Source organism: Python bivittatus, unplaced genomic scaffold (genome assembly GCF_059951505.1).
Source record: "Python bivittatus isolate LINGU-HERP-01145 unplaced genomic scaffold, Pbiv_v1 ctg000220_np1212, whole genome shotgun sequence".
In the NCBI taxonomy this organism is placed as follows: Eukaryota; Metazoa; Chordata; class Lepidosauria; order Squamata; family Pythonidae; genus Python; species Python bivittatus.
In genome coordinates, this window is record NW_028277048.1 from 40858709 (window position 1) to 40881171 (window position 22463).

At 38.7% G+C, this 22463-nt stretch overlaps 1 protein-coding gene across 4 annotated transcripts in view; it reads left to right on the forward strand.

The window, feature by feature from the left end:
- Positions 1-22463, forward strand: part of DNAH17 (dynein axonemal heavy chain 17) — a 119608-nt gene that overhangs the window by 12656 nt on the left and 84489 nt on the right. For 2 of the 4 annotated variants that reach the window (XM_088138411.1, XM_088138410.1), the window contains exons 1-17: positions 2464-2780; positions 3585-3731; positions 5484-5592; positions 5928-6031; positions 6167-6307; positions 10762-10905; positions 11771-11953; positions 13080-13334; positions 14088-14257; positions 15080-15302; positions 15869-15985; positions 17263-17349; positions 17766-17918; positions 19053-19301; positions 19752-19874; positions 21191-21538; positions 21634-21725. In XM_088138411.1, coding sequence (XP_087994537.1) covers positions 2589-2780; positions 3585-3731; positions 5484-5592; positions 5928-6031; positions 6167-6307; positions 10762-10905; positions 11771-11953; positions 13080-13334; positions 14088-14257; positions 15080-15302; positions 15869-15985; positions 17263-17349; positions 17766-17918; positions 19053-19301; positions 19752-19874; positions 21191-21538; positions 21634-21725 — 2837 coding nt within the window. In that variant the 5' untranslated portion in view covers positions 2464-2588. Of the gene's footprint in view, positions 1-37; positions 155-2171; positions 2441-2463; positions 3732-5483; positions 5593-5612; positions 5681-5927; positions 6032-6166; positions 6308-10761; positions 10906-11770; positions 11954-13079; positions 13335-14087; positions 14258-15079; positions 15303-15868; positions 15986-17262; positions 17350-17765; positions 17919-19052; positions 19302-19751; positions 19875-21190; positions 21539-21633; positions 21726-22463 lie in introns of those variants that run through there. The other 2 variants (XM_088138413.1, XM_088138412.1) reach the window with 2 other exon arrangements.

Below are 22463 nucleotides of genomic sequence, written 5' to 3' on the forward strand. Positions count from 1 at the left end.
CCTGATCTAATTTATTCTATTATTTTGTTACTTAAAGCAATTTGATGCAGATTTTGCAGATTTTCAGATCAAAATTCAGGATTTGGATAGGCGACTGGGCACCATTTTCTATCAAGGATTTGTTGACTGTTCCAGTTTTGAATCAGCTGTCAAGGTATCCCTCCCTGTTTTTCATGCTTCTTATCTAAAACTCAGGTAGTGGACCAAGCAGTTGTTTCTGTTCTAGCCAGAAGAAAATGCTTTTTATGACTGGCTAAGCTGGAAGACTCTCCCAGCTCTATCCCTGATGTGAAGAACAAACATTGTTTTTCTAATCTGTGCTCAGTATGGAATAGCACTGACTTCTCAGACTCCGTCAGAACCAAACAGCTCATAGGATCAATCCCCACCAATGAGTGTTTTCTGCTCATTCTTGAGCTAGTAGAAAACAATAATGGCATAAAATTCACTGCCCCCAACCCTATCCTGCCTCTATTATCTTCAACTGTTAATCTTACTTTGTGTGTCATTCTGATACAAGTTTTGAAACAAATAATGAGAAAACAAACCTAATTCTGAACAGTTTTAACTTCCCTCCTTTCCCTCCTTTCATTCTATCTAAAATTTCCTTTTTCAGAGAACCGATAAGAATGTAATATTTACTGACGTGACAAAGGGACTTGGAGCATTTCCAGAATTAATTTCACAAGTCAGAAAGATTCTAATATTGTAGCACCTTTCAGAGTAACAAATTTGATTAAAGGGCAAAAGCTTTCATGAACTACAGTTCATTTCATCAGATGCCAGATTTCTTAAACTGCAATTCATGAAAGCTTGGCCTTTAATCAAATTTGTTAGTCTGAAAAGATGTTACCAGAATCTTTTTGATTTTTGGCCACTATAGCCTAACTTGGTTCTCCTCTTACAATATCTACAATGAGAAGCACCAAATTTATTTCACAAGGAATCATGAACTCTGCAGATGTTATTAACAATCCAAATCAAGATCCTGGGGCCAAGAAATGGGTAAATGAAGTCTTACCACTTCCTACTAATTACAATTAGGATTTCAAAAGATTTACCAGAAGTTCATACACATTTAGAATTTATGTAAACTTGTTTTCTTCATAATATATTCCATTACAACTTATCATCAGTAAAATACAGTTTCTAGAAATGGGCTATTATTCTGTTATGATTAAAATTTATCTTCTACTGATTAGCAGTTTGAGAAACACTGAGGAAAACATTTAAAAATGATGCAGGGTTTATATACACAAAGATATCAATTCACTCATTAACATAGTTCTATGAGCACTATTTTATCCTCATTACACTGGTAGGCAGCAAAGGAAGCAATGGGTTGTTGAAAAAAGATTTAGTATTTGGAGTAGGAAACACATTTTGCGAGATGGCACAGAACCTTCATGTTGTTTTGAAAAAGGAACTGTCTGGCTGAGCTCTGGTTGTTTTTATGATAGCTACAAAATTTAGGAATGGCTAGAACCATAAGACAGCAATAAAGCATTATTACCATGAATGGGGAAAATATCATATTTTAAAGAACAAACAGTTTGATTCTGTTCTGTCCCAGTTGCTTTGTGTATGAAATAGATTCCTAAATGCCAAGCAGGGCAAGCAAAGAGTCAGACAGTGGCTTTCACTCTGAATATAGCACAATGCAGGCATTGTTATTTGTGGTGTTGCATTCCTTGCGTGATTACTTTGGTCGATAAATTTTTGTACTTCTTCAATAACTTGAAAACCCTACTAGAGCACAAAAGAAGGCAGTGGAACAAATGTTATTTTGTGCAGGCTGATGGTTCTTTTTGCTACCTTTAAGATTCCAGTCCCATTTATCCATTTACCATGCAAGTTAGCTCCACTGATTTCATCAGTGCTTACTTCTGCATACCCATATATAAGAATGCCTAGTCATTCTCTTAATTACTGTTGTTTATTTCAGCAATTTTACTGGCACTGTTAATGTGGGTCTGAGCATACTCAGTAGCCATAGAATGGTGTCATTTGAAAAGAAAACCCAAAAACCTTGGGGATGAAGTCGCACACCAAGAAGTATACTGGCTAGGAATAACTTCTTAAATTATCTCAAAAAGTTTCTGCAGATACATATTGAAGGTTAAGGGACACATCCCATATATAGATTTATTTCTACCACTTTTGTTCTCTAGCAAATCCATATGTTTGCATCTCTGTTGGAACGACCCTTGATCAAAGCAGACGCAGCTCCCCACTATGCATCGCTTTTGGAGATGTTCAATGTTGAATTGGACAATGCAAAAATTTTGTATGATGCCCAGATATCTGCTACTCAAACTGGAGATCATGTGCCTCCCATTAGCAAAAATATGCCACCTGTGGCTGGGCAACTGAAATGGGCTTTAGAACTCCAGGAAAGATTGCAGATCCCAAGGAAAGATTTGCATGCCATTGATCATCCGTAAGTAACAATCTGCCATGAGAGACTATCCAGAATCTAGTAATATACTCCCTGGAGTAGTATTACAAGCTATTAGCTTTGTTGCCAATGTTAATTAAATTCTATTTCCCTTCTGGAACTGAGGGATTTCTTTCCTCTTTGCAGTGTAATGGTCAGTTCGGAAGCCAAACTGATCTATGGAAAGTATGATGAGATGATACGTTTGCTGAAAGGTTACCGTGAAAGAATTTACGCAGAGTGGATCAGCAGGGTTGATACAGACTGCCAGTTTAATCTAGAGCAGCCACTGATCCAGAGAGATCCAGAAACAAGACTTATTAGTGTCAACTTCAGCAAAGCGGTTGGTGAACAATGCAGAAGCATGCTAACATCATTTCAGTATGGTGGACAGCTTGACTGCAAGTTTAGTCTTCTCCAAAATGGCACTCTTCAGGTGTATTGGACTACAGTTCCCATCACCCCTAGTCAGCACTGACTATTCTGTCTGGGAATGATGGGTAATATCCAACATCTATGTAGGGTGCTTCTTCAGGCTGCAGTGACTGATCTTAATAGGGTCTTTCCCAAAATGCCAGGTCTGTTATATAGCAGAAAGAAATCCAATGAATATCCCTATTGGATTTGAAAACTAATTATGTTTAAAGGATATTGATTAAATTGGATATGAGCTTTCCAGCTTCACGGGACCTTGGCTGTAGCAGTAAACCAGATGATATGTTATTTATTTAATTACTGAGTGTCCAAGTTCTTTGTAACTAAATAAAACCTGTAAGGGTTCCTTATACAGGCTGGAACCCTGGGATGGGAGGAGGTGGACCTTAGCTATTATTATCATGGTCTAACCCCCAGATTTGGATCCTCATAGCTGTTCTTTGCATTGAAAGGGAAGCTTCCTCAGCAACATGAATAGTAACCACAGACTTAAAATATTAACCATACATAGCTTTATGTGGAAACAGAATTGGGGTTGAAATATTTGAACATTATAAGAAAGAATTTGTCCATCTCTATTCATTTACATACTTCACACTGTATTACAAGCGTATCAGATCTGTATCTAGCCAACAGCCAATCACATTTTTAGTTCAATTCTTTTTCTATATTTGGAAAAGCACTTATTTCTCACTGCTACATTACTGTACAGCTCGTAGCTGTTCTCCGTGAAGTCAAGTACCTGAACTTTCAGCAGCAGAAAGAAATTCCAGGCAGTGCCGGCAGCCTCTTCTCTCAGAATGAAACTTTCCAGAAATTTGTGGACAACTTAGATCTCATTGTTGGCTGGTACAATAAGGTATTTATTTATGAACTGCCTGAATATAAACCACACTCTTTCACTAGAAATAGAGGTCAGTATGGCTAACAGTAAAATGGAAATAAAATAAAGTTGTAATCAAAGTATAACAACTCATAAATTAAAGATTCAAATGAAAAGGCATCAGTAAGAAATTAATTATAGCACACACCTTACCAATTTTTTTTCAACAGCTTGTCAGTTTAAAGACAAAGAGCTTGTTTTAATAAAAAAGTTGTTGCCTATCAGTGGAACAGCTGAGAGGAAGCTATCTTCCCTAGTAGTTCATTCTTGATTTAGTAACCACTGAGAAAGCCCTCTCTAAAGATGAGAGGCTGAAGAAAAGGTCCTAAGGATCTTAAAAACTAGGTAAGCTCTGTTGTCTTTCGGATAGTCAGGCCTCAAGACAGTTATTAATTTATAAATAGTCTTTGAATTATGTCTGGAATCTAATAGGAATCATTCAAATCCATCTTCTTGCTGAGTTGAACCAATTTCATTAGTTCCTAATCTCTGTGGAAGCTCTGAGAGTAAGTAATTATCTGAATAATGATTTGTCCCTTAGGTAATAATCAATCCATCACAATAGAATTACAAAAAGATCCTCCACACCTAAATTATATGCCACCAAATACAGGAAACTGGAATCAAATGTACTCTGATAGATTAAAAGTGGTGGTATTGTTGTTCAGTCGTTAAGTCGTGTCTGACTCTTTATGACCCCCATGAATCATATCGTGCCAGGCCAGATTAAAAGTACCAGATGCTAATTTGGACAGGCCCATGGTTGCCATGCAGTCCCCATAATCTTGAGCCACATCATACTGAGCAGTTTTAGAAAGTCAGGGTGAATGCTAAATCTACCAATGCAACAAGCCTAGGGCACTCTGGCACATCTCTCAGACCACCCAATCAGAAGGTTAGGAAGAGAGGCCAGGCAGAGTCTCTGTCCCAAATACACCAGAATGATGGAAAAGATCACCATAGACCGTTGAAAATATGCTTCCCTTGTTGCCCAGAGTTTGACTGCTGCTGCACCAGGCTAAGCTTGAAGAAATTAATTCTCTTAGTTTATGCTGGTCTTTGACTATAATAAAGATTTGATTTGATTCTCTTAGTTTCACCTACCATGTCTCTGTGATGCAGACTCATCTAGAATCCAGTCCTGGGTGGCTATTTTTCAATTTCCTAACTTGGCATTCAGCAATAAAATACTCAACTCAGAGAACTCTTATCAAGGCTTTCTGAACTGGACGAGAGTCTGGGAGTAGCCAATTGCCATTGCCACTGTCTCCCTGTGTCATATTTTCTTCCTGCCTTCTATTGTTATGATGTTAGCAGCTCCCTGCTTCTCTCTATCTTCCTCTGTCCCTTTTTAAAACAAATCTCTCCCTCCCTTAGCTCCATTAGGCTATAAAGAGGTATAACACATCTTCCTTTGTCAGGAAACAATGAGGAGCAATTTCATTTATCTGTTCATTCATTATGTGAATGAATTGGAAGGTATTATAATATAATTGGCTCATAAAGCATTACTTAGATTGTCCTTTGAAGAGGGCAGCAGCTTCTTTCTTTAACAATTCAGTCCTGCAAATAAAAACCTGTATATAAGTCTGCAAACTTTGCAGGTTTTCTTGAACTTGCTGAGTGCTTAGAATAAGGGCTAAAACAAAATATGCCGCCATCAAGGCAATACCACATCTCTGCAAAATGAATTAAGAATGCATCCTGAGATAAACTACCTACTTTTAGATCAAGAGAACCATTTTGCTGGTAGAACTTCCTCTGGTCAAAACTGAACTGGAAGAAATTGATGTTGGCCTAGAGAAAGCTGAGACCAACCTGTTTTGGAGTAATGAAGGTACATTTATCTATTACAAGGTGGGATCTGCTCTGAAGACCCAATATCTCCAAACTGGGGGGAGTATGCCTCCAAATACCAGTCGCAGGTGAGCAATGGCAAAAGAACAATATGCTTGCATCTCTTGCCTGCAAGGACAGCCAGAGACATCTGGTTGGCTTACAAGGGCTTGGTTGACCCAGCACAGCTAATTTTATATTCTTATGGCCCTTTCTTTCTAGTGCCATGATACCAGTTATCTTTCAGTGATAAAAATATGGGAACTGGATATTAAACCCATGGGAAATGTATAGACTCTCGCTACTTACTAAGTTTCCCTTCCATTGCCCATCCAGGTGTTATGGATTATATCCAAGAGATGCGAAATGTTTTATATGATTTAGAGACAAGAATTCAAAAAACCAAATTAAATGTGGAGAATATCGGACAGCTTATGCAAGTGAGTAAAGCATTTCTACCGGACACTTAAAAAAAAAAGTAGGTTCCTTGATATAATTTTAGTTTTGTTCTGCTACAAATTTATTTGTGACAGCTGCAGTAAAGGAATTTCTTCCATTCCTGTTTCTTCTTACAGGAATGGTCAGCTAGTCCTTTGTTTGAAAGGAAAGACAATAAGGAGACAGCCCTTCTTGATCTGGATGGAAGACAAACAAATATAAACAAACGCTATGCAGCCATCAAAGATGCTGGGCAGAAGATCCAGAGTATGGTGGAGGTACGAAGGAGAGAGAGAAAGACAGCTTTCATAAAAATATGGACCATTTGTTGAATATTGTTTGCCAACAGTACTAGTTTTTTATACGCTTTTAGATCATAGGAAATTGTCTTATCTCGCATCAGATTATGACCTCATCTTTCTTAATATTGACTATAGTATTGTCAACATTGATTAATCTTTATTAATCTCACTTAGTTATACCAAGGATTGAACCTTTTGCATACAAAGTATGTGCCTAACTGTTGAGATCCAGCCCTCCTTTCACATCCTATGTGGCTGCAATCAAGTACTTTATATAATACATTAAGGATGTTTATTTTTGAAACCATATCATTATTAGCTACTTTTGGAGGTCCTCGCTCAGTGGAAGGTGTTAGCTTGAGATATGTGTATTCCTTGTAATGTGTGAAGTACCAGGCTGGGGTGCTTTTGGAGGTAGGAAACCACAATATTTATTTTAAGTGGTTGATTTAGAGTATTTCTAGTCTTCATTTTGAAGATTTGTAAGGCAACTTGCAAAATGATTTTAAAACACTCCGGTAGCAGTAAAGTGTGCTTAAACAATAACAGTGGTCCACATTATTAATCCTCAACCAATAGTTACATTTGCTAACTGATTTCCCACAAAACCCCCTTTAAAAATCTATAGGCATCTTTCAGATGCTTAAACTGAAGGCAGAGAAAAGCTTAAAAATGTATAATACTTGTGCAACTACAGAGAAGGCCATGCCTAAAGCTTGCAATATATGTTCCAGAATCCTCAGTTGAGAAGATCTGAAGTTAACCCTTGAATAACATTGAGTTCCTACCCACAGGAGGCTCAGATAAAAGAAGTGTAATCAGGTTTAACTCTGTGCTTAAATATGTAACCTCTCTCAGCCAAATTATTTTTGCTCAGCCTCAGATTTCCACCAATGGAATTTGTAACCTACCATATAAAGTGCTTGTTTTCATGAATGAAAGGAACATGATAAGCATTAAAATAGTATCATTTATTTATTTATGGGCCATTAAGTTTCAGTAATGGCATCTGAGAGGCATGGTATTTTCTGGGTTTTCGGTAAGTGGACCTTTGGGAATATACACACTTCAGCCTCAGTTGGCCATATATCAAATGGCACTGACAGCTGTTGTTCACTTCTGATTTGCATTCTAGCTCTATTCCTGAAGTGACATAGTAAAAATGCTTCTACTACAAGGAAGGTTCACAATATAAGTTTGGAATTCTCTATTCTTGATCATATTTTTCCTGCTCACATGCAGCCAGACCAGAGCCATGTTACTCAAAGCAGTTCCTTCAATTTCCATTGCAGACCAGGTGGCTTCTTCTGTATTGTCAAGAAAGAGGACATGGATTTGCATTAAATGTGCATAGCTTAATCTATAGCTATAGATAAGGGACTGCTACAAGTTAAAGTTGAGATATACATCCCAAATCTGAGTTTGCTCAATCTGTTATTCAGGAGCACACTTCTGATAAGGCTATTCAGGATATAAAAGATGTGTTATGGTCTTTAAACCAGCTATGTCCTAGAGAGACAGGAGTTGAAAAGGCCTTCAAAACAGAGTCTGTTCTCTGGCTGCCCTTCAGATCATATCTCCATAGTGACAGGGTGATGGTTGTTAAGTTTTCATTGACCATTTTATGCATTGATTAGCAAGGTACTCAAAGCTGCATATAATTTCTTGAAAATCAAAATAATAAAAATTGCTTCTCCTACTTTGACTATTTTCCTTTCCTTTGGTAGATGTTTAAAAAGCTAAGAGAACCAATTATTGTATGCATTAAATACCATATCATTAATTCTTAAAAAGAGTTGCTTTGATTCAGTATACATGAATTATACCTCAGCAGGGTTGAGAAGGAGAATTTGCATGCCAGGAGTAGAACAATCTAAATGAAAGTAGTTGCAGGCATCTGAATTTGGGTTTGTTCAAACTCTCCTGCACGACTATTTCTAGTTTGGGGTCTGAAGTTCTGGAAATGACCCCATTAGAGAAGACATTTTCAGCCTGATTTTCTTTGCATTCTCTAGAGGCTGGGAGTGGTAAAGACTGAAGATGGGTGCATTTGGCTCATAGAATTTTAGCACACCCATTTCCAGCATTGTTTTGGCATTTTTACTCAAAAGTCACACAGTTGAACATTGGCTATTTGGCTGTTGAATGCTGACCCTGTGGTTTCAGCCACAGTGTAAGCATAGCTGGCCTCACAGAGGGTTTGAACACCCATTTCTACTCTTTTTTTTGGAATCTTTATGCCAAAACATGTGCAGTGGTATAATTTGGGAGTCCTCCAAACATCCAGCCATTATGCTTTTTTGGGTAGGTAGTGTTACACAATGTGCAGAATGGAAGCATGAAAGAGGAACCAAAGAATTTAAAGGCATGAAATAAGAAAAAAGAAAAGAAAAGAATGTACAGTTAAATGTAGTTTACAGCAACAGTGTTTCTCTCCGTAGCTTTCTATCCTTTCAGACAATCACTGCTTCATGTGTTGCATTTTGTCCTTTAAACCTCCTACCTTTCCCATTTTGAGGACTGCATCAAGTCCAGCCGGCCAGGCTTTTTCAATCTTCCTCTTCTTCTCAACCCATGTTTGTTGTGCAACCCTCATCCCTTCTTTCTCTATAACAGATTGCCTGAATGTATTTCTTTCATACTGATCATTATTTTTTTAATTCAATCCATGTTCATTTAGCACCCATTCAGTCTTGACCCATCTCTTCTTGTTTTACCCCACACTTTTTAAATTCCTATTTCCACTGCATTCAACTTGCTTTCTCCTGATATGCCCAGCTCTTTCTTCCATATAAGAAAGCAGGCAGAAGCACAGTCTTACACACAGCTATTTTTGCTTCTTTGAACAAGCTTTCTTTGCAACACTTCACATATTACACACTACCTACTACCAGGCATAGATGCTCTATTTATGCATACTTGAGATAAATTCCCTAGTCACTCCACAAGGAAACTATTTTTATATTTTAATATACCTACAGTTACACTATCTACCCCTCCAGCCAGGCAATTTTTCAACATTCTTGCAGAAATTATTATTTCCTTTTTATCAATTTCTTTTCTACTAGCATTTATAATATTCATTTCAATTCTACTTTTCAACCTATCACTATCATACCTGTACAAATCTCTAAAATACTCTAAATAATTAAGTGAGGGCTTAATTATCATTGTGAATAATTTCATTCCTTTATTTTTAATTCCATGCACTTTGCTGCAGGCTCCATTTTTGGTCCTCTTCACCTACTTCCAAAACAGTTACTGTTTTCCATCAAAACTGCTCTGCAGATTTCCCTGCTTTTTTTTTCCTTTTTAAACGTTCCCCACTTTTCTTGATAGTTATTTGCAACTTTTTCTCTCTGAACACATTATGCATTATATTTCTCTCATTCTCATTTTTTGCAGCCATCATTCCTGTGTTTGCCCATTTCCCCCCCCTTCTTCGAGGCCTCTTTCACTTCATCATTCCAGCAAGCCTCCTTTTTCATACTGCTGGGGCACTCTAAAACATAATCTCTCTCACTTTATTCCATACAGCTTCCCCTTCCTCTATTCTCTGCCCATTTTTCATTCATTCTGCTGGGAGATTTGGCTACTAATATTTTCTCATGCTTTTTCTCTTTCTGCAGTCATTCTATTTCACTCCTTTCTCTCCTTTCTTTTTCTTCCTTGATCATTTTTTCCCAAGATCCACAACTGACATTACTAAGAGAGAGAGAGAGAGAGAGAGAGAGAGAGAGATCTGTTTCACATTCTAACCATTGATCACCTTCTATTCTTCATTAATTCTCTCAATCTTTCATTGTTAACAGTAAAATCGGTCACACTGGTACCACATGCAGCACTCTCTGCTAGCAGTGAGTACTTATCACTTTTAGCATATTTTGGTCAGTCTGCTAGAAATGTAATGAAGGCCTGGTTTTATCCCAAGCATCCTCATACTGTTGTCTCTACCTCGGATTTCTAATCTAGAGATTGTCTTGCAACCTAAGTTGACAGCAGCTTCTCAACTAAAAAGTACAGACAATGCTCTGAGGGGAGCATGCCCTATTTTAAAGACATGAACATTTTAGAAGGATTTCCTATCTGGGAGAGAAGGAAAACAAAAACATCATATCACTTATAGCCCCAGTACACTATATGGTAAATATTTTTTTAAATATTTATTCAGTTCTGCCATCATTGTGGATGCAGAGCCATATTTAATGTGATATGCTTAAACTGAGCATATTTTTAATCTCTTAATTCTCTTCCATAGCTTCACATACACATTGGAAATATATGTATGTATTTGTGTGTATGAATTATAGTTACTGAAATATTGCTGAACAACTCTTTTTATGGCCATTAAAGCAAATACTATTGACAGAAAGGTTCTGACTAAACCTGATTCACTGCTTCTCTTAAATAATTTTTTTCCCTATCTCCAGGAGAATGCAGATTTGTTCAAGGCTGACAAGACAACCGAAATATGGTCTCGTTATGTAGAATACATAGACGACATAATCTTTGATGGCTACTTTAAGTTTATACGCAAATCACTGCAGTTTCTGCTCAGCAATATGTCAGCTGAGGTAAGTAAATGAAGTTTCAGAAGTTTTTTTCCCCTTAATGCTACCTTTTGAAACACAAAGATATTAATGGGTGCATGCCTGAGTTTTGTTACTAATCTGAAGATGTTTGCATCAAAGCTCAATACATTAAATCTCCAGAGAGATTTTTTAGTAAGAGTCAGTTAAGCAAGATGTGTTAGTGCCCACATAGTTGTATGATGAGCCAATAGAGCAATCCTAACCTTTTTAGATGACCCTCTCAGAGGCCTTGGTGATGGGTCAGAAGTGTTGTGTTTCCACCTTTGAAGAGCTCTGCTATTGTGTGTGCATGTGCACACCCACATCATGAAATTGCTTTTTAACAGTCCTCAAAATGGCACACTGATGCAGGGGCAATTTAGGATTTATTGGATTCAAAGCTGTTCTTCTCTTCCATGTAGACCCCAGATGAAAGCTCTTATCAATTGTATGTTGGAAGTTGTATGTATTTTTCTTTCCCACTGAAACCAATGGGAACAATTCTTTTGAAAAATGTGGAGATAGGGAGAACAAGTATGGCCCGCTGCTACCTCCTACTTCTCTTCCCCCACTTTACCATTGTTCTGCAGTTTATTATTACAACTTTCAACCAAATTTAATAATAGAAATCAGAACGATTCAAAAGACAAATAAAGAAGAGCAATGTTTAAAAAAGGGAATTCCTGCAATCTTCTGAATCTAGAAACATACTGGTTTCTTTATGTATCTGCTGATTATATTGTCAGATACAGATCATAACCATAACGATAGGACCAAGGGGCCAGTGAGTTGATAGAAAAGGGAAAAAACATATTTTGAACATGAGATTGACAACTAGCAAAGAAAAAATGCACCAATGTGCTTTCAGGCCAATGTTGCCCCATTATTTGAAGTACGGATGGAGTTGTATAAAGATGACTTAAGGTATCGTCCATCGCTGGAAGTAGGAGCAGAACAAGGTTTTTTGGAAATGGTAGAAAACTTAATGAATGATATCTATGATACAGCAAAGCTTATACCCCGACTGGCAAAAGGGAAGCACAGCTATAAGGTTAGTCCCAATCTATGAATCTTTTTTAACATGAATAAATCTAGAGCAACGAATAGCCATGCTGGCAAGAGTTTATTACTGTTGTGGTTCTAAATGCCTGGAGGGCACCAAACTAGGTCCACCTGGCTTTACACAATGTACTGATTGTCTGTGATGGGGCACAGGAAGAGCAGTGAATATTTATATCTCACAGAATTGTTAAGTGTTGCTCTGAATTCCTGCATCACCATTTTGAGGATCAGAACCATGTATCTAGGGATGTATCTAGGGTTGAACAGGAAAGTTGTAACCCACGGTCCTGCAATGTCTGTTTAGGCAGTCTGTAAATGGGCACTCAAGGAATAGCAGTTAATGGGCACAGCAGCAAGCAGGCCCAGCAACAGTTCTCAAATCATGAGTACTGCTGTCAATACTAAACGGACTAGTGGTGCTCATTGTGACATTCTTTTCTCTTTACTCTTTTTTAAAAAAGAGGATTGAGTGGAAGGGCAGCTCACAGGACATCATCATGGTGATGATAATGGTGATGATTTCCTGTGGGAAGGGAGTATCTGTTGCAGGCATTCTTCATTCGGTCCCCAAAACAGTTCTGTGAGTTGAGATGAGAAATGCTGTTTGGTGAAGAGTCACCCAGTGAGCTCCAAGACTGAGTGGGAACCTGAACTTGGACCTTCCCAGTCCCAATTCAACAACTTCAATAGTACAGTACAGTGGCTGTCTTGAAAAATCCTCTTTTACTTTAAAAAATGTTTTATTCTTTGCAACCACAAATAGTGCCTGTTTTCAAGTAATGCACCTTGGTGTCTCAAGGAATCTTCTCCCACCTGTGATAATGATTCAGTTTATAACTTTTGTTCACAGGCAAAGACTTCCTGCAAATTTCTCCTATGGTAAAAACAAAAATGCAGGACAAACAGGCACTATGAAAGAAGTAACAAAAGCTCCTTCTCAGTCGATAGCAAATAAGGAACTGTCATCTAGAACCCCAGAATTCTCTAGTTATTAGGTACCAATAAATAAAAGCTCAGAGCAAGTTCATTTAATACAGCACCTGGTTTTTCTACGGTGGCCAACCAGTTGGTTTCTATAATTGCCTAATGCCAGTCATGGCTCTTGATGTTTGCAGACTGACTTGGAAGATACAGGAGAACTAATAGAGATGCGGGAGGAAGTTGCAAACATTGTGGTCAATGCCATGAAGCAGGGCGAGGAATATCAAGACTCCTTTGAAAAATACTCATACCTTTGGATGGACGATCCTCAGGAATTCATGCAGCGTTTCCTCACTTTTGGTCATGCTCTCACACAGGAAGAGCTTGAATCTCATGCAGAGGAATACTTGCCACATGTGGCACCCACACTTGAGCAATTCCAGCTACAGGTTAGAATAGGAGGGGATGGATGTGGCAAGTGAGAGGTTTGTGGCCTCATTCTTTATCTGGCCAAACCAGAGAGTACATACAATATTACGGAATATCGCCTACCCTGTTTCCTTAACCCTATAATGGGCACATCACCGCTAACGAAGGTGTGTAATATTACAGCTTCCATCTTCTCTTTCTTCAACAGCTTCTTTTCAATCATTATCTTTCCGTCTCTCCCATTCAGTCCTATTTCTTCTATGATGCCCCAAATTTGATTCTTAGAACACTAAGAATCTCACAAGAAAGTTCAATTAGCTTTCCTGCCTTCAGTCTGTAAGACTGATTGTAACAATCTGATGTCTCTTCTAATTTCTACATTTTAACAATGGTCACTACATAAATAATACAAAAGCTCAACAGTGGTTTTATTTTTTTTCCCCTGAAAATTGTTGTGTCCTCATTACCTGTACTTTCCTTTCTTCATTTTCTGTTAAGTATCTTTGCTACTCATCCACAACCAGAAGAGGGTGCTCCATCCCTAGAAAAGATAGCCTTTTTTTCCCTTGCCAATTCTGTGGCAGTAATGGGAGGTTGACTATGTGGACTTTGTAACACACATTCAACCTAGAGACACCTGTATATTTTCCACCAGTGAAAGAGTTTATGCTGCCTACCTTAGAAAGGATAGGAGGCAGAAATGTGTCTGTAGAAATCCTACTGTGCTAGGTACCATATTCCTTTCTTCTTTGAACTTTTTTGTGGTTTCCTAGATTGATACATATGAAAAACTATATGAAGAAGTCTCCAAGTTTGAGAATACCAAAGTGTTCAATGGTTGGCTGCAAAGTGACTGTCGGCCCTTCAAGCAAGCACTCCTGAACACCATCAAACGCTGGAGCTTAATGTTCAAGCAGCACCTCATCGATCATGTCACTACTAGGTAGGACGGGAAGTTATTTTGACAATTTCCAAACATCTGGTAACACAACACTTTTTCCTCTCCCATATGCACGTGTTCAAGACAATCAGCCACAGCTATAAAGTGATTACCTTCCAAAACTCGCTATTTGTAATTAGGAAGTCCACAGGTAGGACAAAGGTGTAATAACACCTCTCCCACTTGAATTGGCTGTCAACTGTACTGAACAGCACACTGTCTCTGATTGTGAAAGTGTCCCACAAAATGATAGTAATCTCTGATGGCCTTATCCTTTGTCAATTTGTCTAATCTTGTTTTAAAGCTATCTGAGTTGGTGGCCACTTCCATATGTCATGGGAGGAAGCACTAAATTTAATTACATGCCTTGTGAAGAAACCCTTCCTTTTCTCTCTTCAACTCCATCCTCCACAGTTGTTGGAATTAAGAGCAGACCTCTGGTAAGAGAGATCTTCCTCCCCCAGCTGTCTTCTCTCAGCAGAGAAAGACAGAAAATATGGCTAGGTGAAGAAGATGAGACGAAAGGACCTTATCAGTTTGGGATTTGGCACTACCCATTTCCAGCATGCAATCCTCAGCATGTTACCTGAGGACTGAAGAATTTCTCCTATCTCGCAGGGTGTCATTGTTTTCTATGACAAAAAGAAACATTACTGACCATGGAAGCTGATGTTGTAAGTTTATTGGTATTTAGGTATATTAAGACTTCTTGTTAGATTTGCTGCAATGGACTAACATGGCTAGTCCTCTAAAGCTGAAGCCAATGTTATTTCTGCCTGTGAGCACTGAAGAAAGACAGAATATCACTTGTTCTGTCCTTTGTAGCCTTCAGGAACTTGCTGCTTTCATGAAAGAGGCGAATGCAGGCTTAACTAAACCAGTGAAAGAAGGTGACTATGATGGGCTTGTTGAAGTGATGGCACACTTGATGAGAGTCAAAGATAGACAAATAGCTACTGACAATATGTTTGAGCCCCTAAAGCAGACTATTGAATTGCTGAAATTGTATGGAGAAGAAATGCCTGAAGAGATCCATATGCAGTTGCACGTAAGTATATCATCAATACTTTTCACTAGAAATATTTAGCCATTAGTGATTTAAATATATATGTATATATGTATATACATATGTATGTATGATATAAAATAATTCAGTTCCTTTTGTACAACATAAACAATCCCAAGCATCAAATGTTTTTATACTTTGTGTATGTTGGAATAGAGATACAGAACATCTAGAGAAGAAATAATTTAGGAAAGTAAATACCTGGGTATATGCCTAATTTACACAATCTGCAGGTAGCCATTCTATAGTTTTGTTTCAATTCTCTCAGATCCAGTGTGATCTGCCATAGATGTAGCATTGTTTGCACATTTCTTTACTGTTAACTGTGCTGAAATCAGTGAAGTTCAAAAAGGCACAAATATGAATACAGCAAGACCCCAACAAACTTGTACATCCGGCTATTTGATTCCTTGATTTTCTTTCTTTCTTTTTTCTTCTCCTCATACAGTATTACCTATAACAGGCTGTATTTATTTTATCATCCACAGATCTCTCACAGTTACATGAGCAAAATGTTTTAATTTTTTTTGGGGGGGGGGGTCTTTTAGGAATTGCCAGAGCAGTGGAATAACACCAAAAAGTTGTCCTTCCAAGTCAAACAGAATGTGGCTCCTCTGCAAGCCAATGAAGTTACAATCATCCGAAGGAAATGCCAACAATTTGAGGTATGTTTTATGATTAAAGTCCAACTTTGCTCAAACTCCCCCAGGAAACAATGGATACAACATACATTAAGCATTTTATGGGGGAAAGGGAGCTTAAGATGGCTACCCGCCACTCACTTGGCAGCAAGATCCAATTCTATGTGCATTTGGCCATGTGGGCTGGCCCCCAAGGCAAGCCTCTCAAAGGGGTTCCCTTTCTCAAGACTAGTCATCAGTGAAAGAGCTAATGGCAGCATAGGAAGAAGCAGATGTTTTCTGGGGTTTGGGGTTTCCACACACAAAATGCTCTTGGGGAGGAAGGGAAACAGCAACGGTCTGGGACATTCTCTTGGAGCCAGCAGGTTACATCAGCACAAGAGGTTCAGCTCTACCCTGCAAAAATCCAGACAGCAAAGAATGAGACTTTTCAGTATTTCTTTGCTGTCATCCGCTTTGTACACACTGAGGCCGGCTGCTTTGTTGCCCTTGCTGCCCTCTGCCCGCTTCTGGCTGCCCCTCCACCCACTGTGCCCCCCAGGCACACAGGCCAGCCCTGCAGTTGGCCATGACCAGGTTTGCTGTTTTAAAGAAACTGAAGGCCCGGCAGCTGAGGCCCCTCTACCTGCTGGCTCCAAGAGAGCAACTGTCCCTGCGTGAACAGCAGTTGCACTGCAGAGGGCCATGGATTCTGGGAGTTGCCCTCCCCACATACAAGGTTGTGCCAGGCTGGTAGAGTGGGCTGTTTCAGAGAGCAACAGCCTTCTATGAGCTTTGTCCTGAGTGCTACCTGTGAATATTATAATCCAGACTCATTACTGTTCTGAAGCAGTGGCAGCCAATATTAATTCATCACAATTCTAGACTGCTGCAATCACGCAACTCTTGGTGGCTTATAAGAAATAAAACATACATAGTACAATAATATCATCATCACCACCATCATAATAAAAAATGCAACCATAAAGAGAATATTCCCAATTATCTTAAAGTGTAATATAGAAACAATTACCTAATAAAAAAAGGCCCTCCAGAAGAGCTCGCTTTTATTCTTTCAGAAGGCCAGCAAGGTGATGAACTCCAGTGATGAACTATTCCTCACCATGGGGTCATAATGGAGAAGAATCTCCTCTTAGCTTCAGTCCTTCTGTTCTGACAATAGTGGGGACTGCCAGCAAATTTTCCTACTGGGCAGACCAATTCTGGTTGAAGGAGGAGGTCCTTAAGTGTTCCAGTATTGCACTCAGCAATTTTCAATTTCCTGCTTAAAATTTCCTTTCTCTTTTTTTTCTTTGGTTCAGATTAAACAACATGAATTCAGAGAGAAATTCCGAGTCGATGCACCTTTCACTTTTGTTGATCCAGATCCATATAAATCCCTAACCAAGGTATGTCTGCTAAGATGTGGAAATGTCTATCTAGGCAACAGTGTATGGATTCCAAAGAACAACTGCTCTCATACATATGGGGCACCGTTAGTGCCATAGCAAAATACCCAAGGCAACTGAGCTCTGTTGTGGGGTTATATATGTAACAATTGTCACTTGTGCTACCAACCATGCATCAAGAAGACCTCAATAAGGTAATAGCTAATTGATCTTGAAGAACAGCCTGGAATTTCATTCTGTAGATATATATAGTAATGTTCCTTGCTTCAGTGCTACTGTGCTTATTTCCCCTTTTGTATGTTGGCATTTCCACAAATAAGATTACATAGTACAGGCTGGAGAGTTAGAAAGGCAGTAAATGTCTAACTTCTGTACTCAGCAACTGGAACCAATGCCTTTCCATTGTGTGCTTCCAGCAACAAAAAATGACTACTGGTATGGAAAAAGAGATGGAAGCCCTATCCAAATCTGCAGGCTTGTTTGAAGTATCTGTTCCAGACTACAAGCAGCTAAAAGCATGCCATAAGGAAGTGCGCTTGCTCAAGGAGCTCTGGGATATGATTGTCTTGGTAAGACTTTGAAGTACAATTTGTGGAATGGGACAAGTACTAAACTCAACCAAAATGATAGGTCCTGCCACACCAAAAAGAAGAAAAAGTAAACTACAGAGTGAAGAAAATCCCAAGTTAGATCAATGTTACTTGTCCTGTAACCCAAGTTCTTTTTTTTTCTTTGATTGACGATCTGCTGGCTAATTCCTGTGAGTGGCTCTATCATTATACTTTTGCTTGGAACTGGAAGTATTGCCAGGGACTTTGACAAATAGAATATTATTTCTTTAATGGTTATGGTGGGATCCTCTATATGTAGGAGAGGGAAATCAACTCGAGTGATTGACAGAAGGTATGAGAAATCATTACAATTGATAGGCTCCTGTGAGGGCTGCATGGGTGAAGGGCTTGGTTCTCCCTAGGATCCAAAGGTGAGCAGCAGGTGCCTTGCCACATGGCTTATTTGGGTCCTCCTGCAACCTGTTGATATACTTATAAGTACAACTCTGCTTGTGAGTCTTCATACTTTCTCATAACAACCCCAAAGTGCTGTTTGTGTGGTACCCACGAGGGGGGCAGAAGGGGAAAATGACACCACCAATGTGATGACATTGTCATACAAAATTCACAACGTATATGTTTGCATCAGACACCATAAAGTCATTACATAATTTTGTCACTTGCACAATGATGTCACAACCCTCGTGCCATCACTTTGATGTCATTGTGGCTTGTTACAGACACTTATAGCTATTTCAAACTTCTTGGCATTGGGGGAGTTTTCTATCCTTATTTCTGTAAATAGCGACTATTTGCCTCTAGAGCACCCAAGTACAAGATGCTTATGTAACCCTTAAATAGCAAATTGTTTAAAGCTGTGTACTGTCCATTTCTAACATAGGAAAACATTCACTTTGAATGGGCTATCTGGATCAATGAGAAATAGTTTTGAATATCACATTGCTTGCATTGGATAGGGATGAATGGTAGTCAAGGATTAAAAATACAGTAAATATGGCCTCACTGTAACGGTTTTTTCCCCTTTGAGTTGTAAAACTCATTGAATGCTTGAAAGCAATTCCATGCAGGTTTTATAATAGATTTTTTTTCCACTGAAAAGATATATACACACACATACACGTTTCAATCTAGGTAAATGAAAGCATTAACGACTGGAAGACAACCAAATGGAAAGAGATTAATGTTGAACAGATGGATCTTGACTGCAAGAAATTTGCTAAGGATGTCAGAGGTTTGGACAAGGAAATGAGAGCATGGGATGCTTTTATAGGACTGGATAATACTGTTAAAAATATGATCACATCCCTTCGAGCTGTGAGTGACCTCCAGAATCCAGCTATCCGAGATAGACATTGGAAAGAACTCATGCAGGCCACCCAGGTAATTTAATGTAGGCTAAACCAAAGGCCCGCAATATTGATGATGATCATCACCATCGTCTTTGTCATTGTCGTCATCATCATCATCATCGTCGTCTTTCTAACCTTTGATCTTCCACCAACAAATCTGAAGTGTTCCAACAAAATGTAATACAAAAATAATCTGTAAAAACGTGTACGGTTTTTATCTTTTTATTGTTGTTCTGTTAGTTGCCCATGGTTATGATACATAAGATGAGCAGCTATATAAGTCTTTTAAATCAGTGAATAAATATATTGTAAATAAAGTAAAATCAAAATCATACATTTGTTAGAGCCAAACATTTTTTGTTAATCTGAATGTAATTTAAAGCTACAATTATTGTAGCCATAGAATTGCAGAGTAGAATAGGGAGACTCCAGGAGAGTGTTCGGCTCTGACTGTCCTTCCTAACGTGTCCGTCTGTACCAGGTGAAGTTTACCATGTCTGATGAAACAACGCTGGCAGACCTACTTCAGCTGAATCTTCACAAATTTGAAGACGAGGTTCGCAGCATTGTAGACAAAGCTGTGAAAGAATCTGGGATGGAAAAGGTACTATTTGCCCCATATCATGCCCATTAATTACTCCCCTCCTGGGTACAGAGCAGTTTGAAATGACATTGAACTGAGTTATGTTTCTCATTCCTTTCTTCATTATATGGGCAAATCTCTACCATGAGATCTATTTGCTGTCTCAGAATAGCTGAGAACAAAATCTGACTGAGGCCCTGCAGGCCAGGCAGCTGGCAAGCAAACACTTGACAGTTTAACGCCTTTGTGGAAACCACCGTTCAAATAAGCCTATCATTCTACTGATTAAGATCAGATGTTTGCTTTTCCACCACGAACCTTTGCACCCACTGTTTAAATGATTTTTTTAATGTACTGTAATTGCAGATACGTATTTTAATTCTTCTTCTTTTGTTACATGCCTACCATTTTGAGATAGATACATAACACGTGCTCATTATTTATTAAATTGATCGGTGGTGCATCGGAACAGGGTTCAAAGTCCTACATAGGAGTCCAGTCATTTTCTGAGCAACATTCAAAAGACTGATACTTAACATTAAAGTCCTACATACCTTGGGACCGGAAGGAACCTCTGCTGCCACACTGATTTGCCTTCAGGTCATAAATGGAGGCTTTTCTCTGGGTGAAAGGATGACCAGGCAGAGGGGCCCTTCATCCCACTTACGGAACTCCTTCTTAGAAAGGCCATTAGTGTCCTTGTTTTGTCTTGTCCTGTTAGCACCAAGGAATTGCATGTTTGTTGTTTCCAGGACTTTGAACTTAACCTATTGTAACTGCTGTTTCATTGCTGGTTTTACTCAGAGTAACTTCTTTTGCAGTTCTTTTGCTTGTTCTTTTATTGGGAACTGTTCTGGGACGCAGAGTATACAGGTAAAATAAGGTCAAATGAATCTATAACCCTGCTGTGTATAGTCTGGAACAGTTTGTTGTGTTGTCAAATTATATTCCTCGTGAGCTGGTACTCTACACAACCATGATCAGGAATAGAGCTGCCTTCCTCAATGTTTGCCTTCCCTTTTAAAGTCCCATATTCATGAGTAAGAGAATAATGCAGCCATGCATGACGGATCCTACTGACTTCAGTTCCCCTAATTCCAGCCAGCATAGTTTTGGGCCAACATAGCTGATGTGTTATGAATATCAGCATATTCAATATATGTTGATATTCATCATCATTTCAACAGTATCAACATATTAGGAGTGCACTAAGCAAGGGAGGAGGTTGTCATAAAGTTGTCTTGCTTTGGTATGGTTTAGTAAAATCATGTAAGTTCACCTGTATTTGCAATACATCAGTTTTAAAGATGTTTCTCCCTTTTTATTATTATCTGAAGGTGTTGAAGGCTCTTGACAGTACCTGGTCAACTATGCAGTTTGAACATGAGCCTCACCATCGGACGGGAACAATGCTGCTCAAGTCAGATGAAGCACTAGTAGAAACCCTTGAAGAAAATCAAGTGCAGCTCCAGACTCTGATGACTTCTAAGTATCTGGCCCACTTCCTTCAGGAGGTCTCCAGCTGGCAGCAGAAATTATCCACTGCTGACTCGGTGATATCCATTTGGTTTGAAGTCCAGAGAACATGGAGTCACCTGGAGAGCATTTTCATTGGTTCAGAAGACATTCGAAATCAGCTTCCTGAGGATTCAAAGCGCTTTGATATCATTGACAAAGATTTTAAAGTGAGCAAACTCTTCCTTTTAAGTACTGTATCTATTACAGTACTATTGCAAAAATACTACTTGAATGGCTAACAAATCCTTCTTCCTCTTAACAGGAATTGATGGCTGATGCAGTAAAAACTCCAAATGTGGTTGAGGCAACAAATAAACCAGGTCTCTATGACAAGTTGGAGGCTTTGCAGCAAAGGTCAGGAGCCTAATTTTGTCAAAATGGAAATGTAAAATAGATCAGAAGAAATGGTTTATTAGCAGCAGAAGCAAGTCATAGGGTGAGAGTTCTTGCAAGTCCAAGTTTTGGCCAAAAAAAGCACCATTTCGTCAATGCCAAGTATTTATAATTTCTGTTTACTTGTTTTTTAATGGCAGCATTAAATGGTGCTAGGCCACCACTCTGAGTAACTAAAATTCTTCAGCTAGGACTTGGAGACAGATGCCTTTTCTACGTGGGCATCTTTTGGAAATAACTGTCTGTCGCAATGATATCCAGAGAGAACTAAGTTTCAGTGGCCAAGGAGTAATCTATTTGAGTAGTCGTCCCAATGCACTAATGCATAGGTTGCCTCAAACAATAAAAAGCATTGCTGCAGTGTTAGGTAGTGAAGATTATTTCATTATTTCTTTAAACTGAACAATAGTAGATAGTATACAAAGCATAACCTGATCACCAGGCTTATCATAGCCTCTGCTAGGACATCTGGGGCATATTTGCAAGCAACCTTTTGTTTCTGGGTTAGGTGCTATTCCTATAGTGAGGCTAATTCAGACATGCATGTCCATTTCTTAATGCCCTTGTCCCTATTGAGTGATTTCTGAACCATCTCCATCAAAAGACATTAATTATCATATTGACATCAAACAATATGAAGGTTCTCCTTGGTGATATATTTATCTCTAACAGCAGCTCATTCATGGTGGAGATTCCCCC